Source organism: Empidonax traillii, unplaced genomic scaffold (assembly GCF_003031625.1).
Source record: "Empidonax traillii isolate 1590-97213 ecotype Southwest subspecies unplaced genomic scaffold, ASM303162v1 scaffold5776:size7180, whole genome shotgun sequence".
NCBI classification, from domain to species: Eukaryota; Metazoa; Chordata; class Aves; order Passeriformes; family Tyrannidae; genus Empidonax; species Empidonax traillii.
Genome location: NW_020960969.1, coordinates 1 through 7,180, shown reverse-complemented (window position 1 = coordinate 7,180; position 7,180 = coordinate 1). Strand labels below are relative to the sequence as shown.

Sequence of the window (7,180 nt, the reverse complement as noted above, 5' to 3'; positions counted from 1 at the left end):
ATGCATCCAAAATGTCTTTGAACAAATCAAGAACTATGCATTTCATTTGTTTTAGTTAGTAAAAATTATTATATGGCATCTGATTTACAGGTGTATGTATTACACAAGGTACAAATATTTGTTTTATTTAGTTTTCATATTACATTCCAGCTGTATTTCCAGAAGAACTGGGAACTAGTGTTCCTTTAACAGATGATGAGCGTAGAACACTGCTCTACAAACCTCTGGATGGAGAGTGGGGTTCCAGGACCCGAGATGAGGAGTGCGACAGAATTATTGCAGGGATAAACCAACTGATGACTCTAGGTAAATTCTGAATAATATAGGAAGTGTTTTTTGGTTCATATTTTTTAGACTTTGCTCATGTGCGCTTCTGAAATTCCCAAATGAATGTGATAAAATACACCTTTTACCTCTTGATTAACTGGAACAAAACTTTCTCATTTCCTTAGTTATGCAAAATGTTGAGGAAAACATAACTGATTAACTTGGGAAAAACCACTTGCTATTTGGTTGTAGAGCAATTGCTGTTTACGGGCAGTTTCTGAAAAGGTAATTGTTAAAATGTTTAATACATCACTGAAACGTTTACCTAATCAAAGATGGGTGTCTCAGTGGAGATTCATCAGTGAAATACAGGCTGAATCCTAAGTCTTTTGTGTGTCTTTGTGGGTGAACAAATGGTGTTTAAGTCAGCAGTCTTAGGTAGCAGTGGTCATAAATTAAACATACAAGTAGTCAAAGATACTTTTTTTTAACTGATTTTTTTAAAATACTTGATGCAAGCCAGAAAACTCAATTCTTGAAATAATTCGAATTACCTGCATATCCCGCATGGCTTCTTTGATGACAATACTGCATAAGAATCTTCCCTTTGCTTCCAAAAGGGAACTGTACAGTCTAGTAAAAAAATTAGAGATTTACATTCAAAGAAATTGTGAGGAAATGAAATTTGAGTTATTTTCACTGTGCCTTCTAAGAGTAATGGTTTTACATTTTGCATTATGGTGTATGACGTACAGCTTAGTTTGGGATCCAGCTGTAGTATGTCTGGTGCATATTGGTACAGAGTAGCAGTTTCTAGAACATTCAAAAAAGCAAACAGCTTCTAGTAGAAGAGCAGTCTGTTTAGCAACAATGTATTTTCTGTTTTTAAAGACTTTGAAAGAGACTTTAAAGGTGGTTTTATGGGTTTGTATTGCAGTATTTTTCCTTGAGGTATATGTCTAAGCGCTCATGATGGTTCTAAGCTCAGGAGGGGAAAAAACAACTTTAGGTGCACAGACTTAAATTGCTCAGCAGTCCTCTAGCATTATGGTGGATTGATTTTTGGGCTTCCTTGCTGCTAGGTAGGGACAGGATATTGTCTTTCTGGTTTATTTTGAGCATGGATTTTACCCACCTCTTATGGAAGTTGAAATACCTCTGTAACTTTTATGGTAAGAATTTAACGCGCTGCTTTGATTAAAGATGTGAGATTGGCAATACAAAATCAAATGAAATGAACCTGTGTTGTAAATAACGATACTGAATTGCATGCCTTCCTTTGTGTATAATTTGTATATTCAAACCTACTTTTCAAATGTGTATATTATGCAAGAACTTGCCCTGTCTCTGAGGAGGCTGTGGTGCACAACAGAATGGGCAGTCACTGCAGTGACTGTACTTACAGCACACACCTCAGCAAACACTCTTTTAAGTAGAATATCAGAAATCGTTTAGAATAACTAGTTACTGTTATTTTTGGGAAACTGCTACACATTTCAAACATGAGGAAATAGCATATGTTGCAGGGGGGTGAATCTTGAAACTGCTATTGGACTTCTGTGGTATGTAACTGGGGTTTTGGTGTGGGTTGTTTTTTTTCATTTCATCTAGATATTGCTTCTGCATTTGTGGCACCTGTGGACCTTCAAGCTTACCCAATGTATTGCACAGTTGTGGCATATCCCACAGACCTCAGTACCATTAAGCAAAGACTGGAAAGCAGATTTTACAGGTTAGATCCAAGTCTCAGTTCCTTCTGTGATATACTGCTGGCTGTATTTTTGGTAGCTCTTTGTCTTGTAACACCGAACTCTAGGAGATGGGTGCAGGTGTGCACTTTTAATTTCTTCTATCTTCTGTCCTTGATCTACGTTTCCATTTTCTAAAACTCTAAAAAGAATTGAACGTCTTTTCTTCAAAATGTATTTTAAAATTACACGGCATTCATATTCCTCCTTAATCCAAAAGTCTCATTCCATGTAAGATTCAAATTGCAGGGTTAGTAAAATGACTTTTAGTCTGAAGGATTAAGTTTCCACTTTAGAATTTAAAAAAAAAGAGAAACGTTAAAAATATCTCAGGTGGGTTTTTTGTCCTAATGTGCTTTAAAAATAAATAGGAATCTTGCATTATCACTTAAGCAGCTACACTAAATCTGACTTCTTAAATTACTGTTGTTGAATTACTGGAATTGGTGCACAGCAACGAAAATAAGTCTAGTCTTTGTGACACTGTTTTGGTGTTTTCCTAAACTGTGATCGCAATTGCTGGGGTTTTGTTTATTGTTTATTGTTTTTTGTTTATTGTTGCAATTTGTTTGTTTGTTTTTATTTGGGTTGGTTTTTCAGTAAATATTATCTATGTAGAAGTATAATCCTTTAAATTACTTCTGTTTCTTTGAGTTTTTGGGCTATTTCTGCTTTGAAAATTAGCATATCTCTAATACTACTTTCAAATAAATATTTTGTTTTGGCACAAATTTCAAAGTCCATTTGTAGTGCTTTATATATGCTAAATGAAGATTGAATTCTAAACCAAATTTGCTTTTTCATTTTCAAAAAAACACCCTCATTTTTTATCATTATAATGAACATTGAACATTGAACTTAGATTGCTCCATGTTTATTGTGTGAAATGAGGAATCCAGCTTTTGCTTCTCTAATGCACTGCTTTGCCCTCAGGTGGAAAGGACTTTTTGCTGGATTTTGTTTTTGTTGTCAAAAGAGTAAGAAGTTATTTTTTGTAATCAACACACCACTGATACATTGGATTTTATTAGTTTGTAGTATTGCCGTGGCCTGCTTAAATAATAAGCAGTCACCCTGTGTTGTGCTTTCATGTTAATTTTTTTTTCGTTTACTTTGTGTGGGCTTTTCAGATCCCTTGTGATTTTGGTAGCTTTTCATGAGGCTTACCTTAAAACTCATTTTTCCCTCCTGAACTAGGAGTTTTAGCATGCCTGTGAGTTTCTAAAAGATGCAAAACAAAACAGAAAAAAAAAAAATCTTTCCTAGTAACTACTGGCATTGTATAGAACTAAATGCTTGACCCAAAATCATTATTAAATTACATCTAAATGCTTATGCTATGCTAAACATGTTAAATGATCCACCACTTAACTCTACGAAACCCTTGTGTAGCATTTCTTTTCATTATGGGCTTTTTTATGAAAATACAAGACTGTATGTATTTTTAACTTTTATGCTGTCAGAGCTTTTATCTTTTTTTTTTTTTTTTGTTCATTTTTTTAGATTTGGATCAATTTTTTCAGTTATTTTATGCATCATTTTTCATAATGTGGCTATTCTGTAGTTAGATCATTAAATAGGATTGGTATAGGGAAATCTGGTTGCTGTCTATCCGTCAGAAAAATGTATACTTTAAAACCACTTTTGTTACTATTTAATTAATCCTTAGCTGTGAGTTCAGAGGTGATATAAGGATGGGTTATGCGTATTTTAAAGGAATAATAAAAGGTGAGGTGTCACAGCTGAATTTTCCCGAGGGGTGTCAGCTGTGTGTTCTTAAAACCATTTGTACAGATTGCACAGAATTGCAGCATGAGAACTGGAAGCTTGAGGGATCTGCCTTCTGCTGGTCACAGAGGGCAGCATATGGCAATGTGCACGTTTTCTGATGTCATGGAAAACGGTGGATGGGAAGAAGGATGTAATGTTTTTTTCCCCCTGTTCATATACATTGCTAGAAATTAAATCTTTATTTTTTTCCTTTTCTTTTCCCCCCGACTATTCATGCCCAGGCGCCTTTCTTCATTAATGTGGGAAGTCCGGTACATTGAACACAACACTCGCACATTTAATGAACCTGGAAGTCCTATTGTCAAATCTGCCAAATTTGTCACAGATCTTCTGCTACACTTCATAAAGTGAGTTGCTTAGTAGGTTGGTCGTTACTCCTCTCTTACCCCAAGATATTTAGCCTTTTCAGACATGTATCTTAAAGTAAGATGGTTCTGCAGCTTGAGTAAACCTGTTGTCTGCTCTTGGGGCAGAAAAGAATAAAGCTTATCCTGACACTGAATTCATAATTTTGCAAAAGGAGAGGAAGTTCTATAATAATAAATGGGCATAGCATTTTATTTCAAGAGACTTTCTCCTACATGATAAAAATGGAGTACTTCCTAGAGTTATAGATATACTCATTGGTAAGTTATGAGTCCTAATTTTGCGTATATGAACATAATTATGGGCATTTAATTCCAAAGTCTAGGTTACAATTGATAATGTGATCGAAGATGGTGTTTAATATATATGCAAGGTAAAAATTGGAGGCTCCGTACTTAACAGAAATAGTAGTTGGTCTTTCAAATATTCTTTTTTATTATCATCTATAGAAAAACTTAATGAGAAATGTTTAAGATTTTTCAGTCAGTTGACACATCTACAGGCCTAAAGTTTGTAAGAACTTACTGTGTCCACTGCCTTGATTTGCTTGTACACAGTGAGCATTGTTATTCCCACCTTTATAGAAACAGCAAGATATTTCGTTAGTTTACAAGAAGTCATGACATTTTCAGTGATTTACTTTCTCAGTGTTAAGTTGAATCATGTTCTTTTCTATTTTATGTGTTCTTAAAAAACATAAGAACTGTGTTACGTATTTGGAAATCTAGGACTGTGACTCCGTACATAAATTTTTGATATCTTCAGTGCCTGTGATTTCTGATATTGTCTGGAGAATGAAAAAGACTTAAATATTTCAAATATTAAAAGTTTTGGTGACATATACACCATTAGGAAAAGATATGTATCTAAAGGGCTTGTCTATTACTAATTTTGTTCTTTAACATCTGATAGGTCTACATGATTTTTTTTTTCTAGTTTATTAAGCAGCTCAGGGTTTTTCCAAGTGTATGTTTTTAATTGGCTTAGCTAAATTAATGCAACACAGATATTTTTATTTATTAATGGCCTATAGCTTGAGTCTATTTATATACTGATTTAAGTGAACTAGCAATTGATATAAAGCCTAGACTTCTTTTTATTGTTATGGTTCTAACTGTGAGGTAGAAGGCCTAGACCATGGAAAGCAAAGCCCATAGTTCTAGTGAGAGTGATGCATCTGAGAATCTAAGGCTTAGTTTCTTAAGTTACCTAAGTCTCTTAAAAAGCTGAAAAGGGGGAGGAGAGGGTGTTGATGTTGCTTGATCTTTTTTCACCTTCCCTCCCAGCTATTACAGGCGATTGCAGTAGCCTGTATTATGGTGTTGAGTTACTGAGTGTTTAGTTGCAAGTGTCACAAACCACTTTTTTCCCAGTGGTTTGGATTCTACATAGTAGAATGCCTTGGGGCTTTCCTTTTTATAGGAACTTTTTATGTTCAACAGGAATTGAAACTTAGTGTGTTTTTTGCTGAATTAATTATGCAGGTTTATACACTAACAGTGTTAGTCTTTATCAATGTCCTAGTCAAATGAACATTGCATTTCAAATGTCTTACGTTGTGGGTGCTAATGTATTAAATTGTACTTTTTGTACACTGTAATGCTTCTTAAAAAGCTAGATGGTCCCCAAAGCCCTTTATGTGGCATAATATTAGGCTTTTCTAATGCTGATAAATTTATGGTAAATTTTAAAACATTGACACTGTTAAGTGGTCTATATTTGACAGAGTGCAGATAATATTTTACAGCTTTTGAGCAGATGATTAGCTTGACTTATTACTGCAGTCATCTTAGTATTCGTATAGCAGTAAACACATTCTTATTTGGGAATGGCTTCATATATATTTTCCATATCCTAGGCAAATTACAATTGATTCCTTAGGTGAAGATGGAAGATAAATATCACTTGTATTTCTTTTTACACAGAGACCAGAGTTGCTATGACATAATTCCATTATACAATGCAATGAAGAAGAAAGTGTTGTCTGACTCTGATGAGGTAAGTGGTTGTGTCGTAGACATTGGCATCGATACACTGGAGAAATGGGACCATTGTCTCTGTCCTGTGGAAGACCAAAGTACTGGTTTCAGTCACTGTAAGGGAGTGGGATGTACTTGTCTGTCAATAAAATGTTTCTTTTTGTCAGCTGGGAAACTGGATGAAAATCCAGCCTCCTCTTCTCCTTTAGTGCGGAGAGCTTTAATGGATTGCTGGAGAATTTAGATGCTGCTTAGATTTCTGAGAGGTTCTCAGAACTGACAGTCACATGAAATGTTTCTCAAAGGGACATGAGTAGGACTATAAAGACTCAAATTATAAATGAAGTACAAAAAAACCTCACCTACTCATATATGTTTATATTTTTTAACCTTTCTGTGCAACTCATTATCTTGCTCAAAGGAAGAAGAGAAAGATACAAATGTGCCAGGCACTTCCACTAGAAAAAGAAAGGTAAATATTCTTAAGATTTTTTTTTTACTTATATTTTGTAGTCTTGTAAATAATTATAAAATGCATTTGTAAACCACAGAATGTAAAGCTGAAAATGTTTTTATTATTGTGTAATATCAGCTTTTTGAAAGTTTTGAACTTAGAGATGTTCACTGAGCTTCTACTGAGCTGTTCAATGTAAAAGCATTTCTGTCTGTGCTGCTGCATGCTGTGAATTCATTTATATCCTGTGGGAAACCTTTTCCAATAGGTTTTGTAAAAGCACCTAGTTTAATATACACCAAGCAATATTGTCATTTCAGGATCATCAGCCAAAGCGGCGACTACGTAATAGAGCTCAGTCATATGACATTCAGTCATGGAAGAAGCAATGCCAGGAGCTGCTGAATCTCATTTTTCAGTGTGAAGACTCTGAACCATTTCGACAACCAGTGGATCTTCTTGAATATCCAGTGAGTATTTTAGAGCAAGAAGGCTGGCTATAAGCCAGTTCCTAGGTGGTAGGTTGTCTTTTTCCAGCTTTGACCATATTTCCATCTCTTTCAGTTGGCTTTTCA

General features: G+C 34.8%; 1 protein-coding gene across 1 annotated transcript; it reads left to right on the top strand.

Annotated features, from left to right (window-relative positions):
* Positions 1 to 150: 150 nt before the first annotated feature.
* LOC114073241 (PH-interacting protein-like) lies at positions 151 to 7,108 on the top strand (the record flags this gene model as incomplete). Its single annotated transcript, XM_027911031.1, has 6 exons — positions 151 to 306; positions 1,879 to 1,999; positions 4,028 to 4,153; positions 6,098 to 6,170; positions 6,573 to 6,623; positions 6,926 to 7,108. Coding segments are annotated over 6 exons (710 nt in total), but the record flags the coding sequence as incomplete, so codon positions are not given.
* Between the last annotated feature and the right edge of the window lie 72 nt (positions 7,109 to 7,180).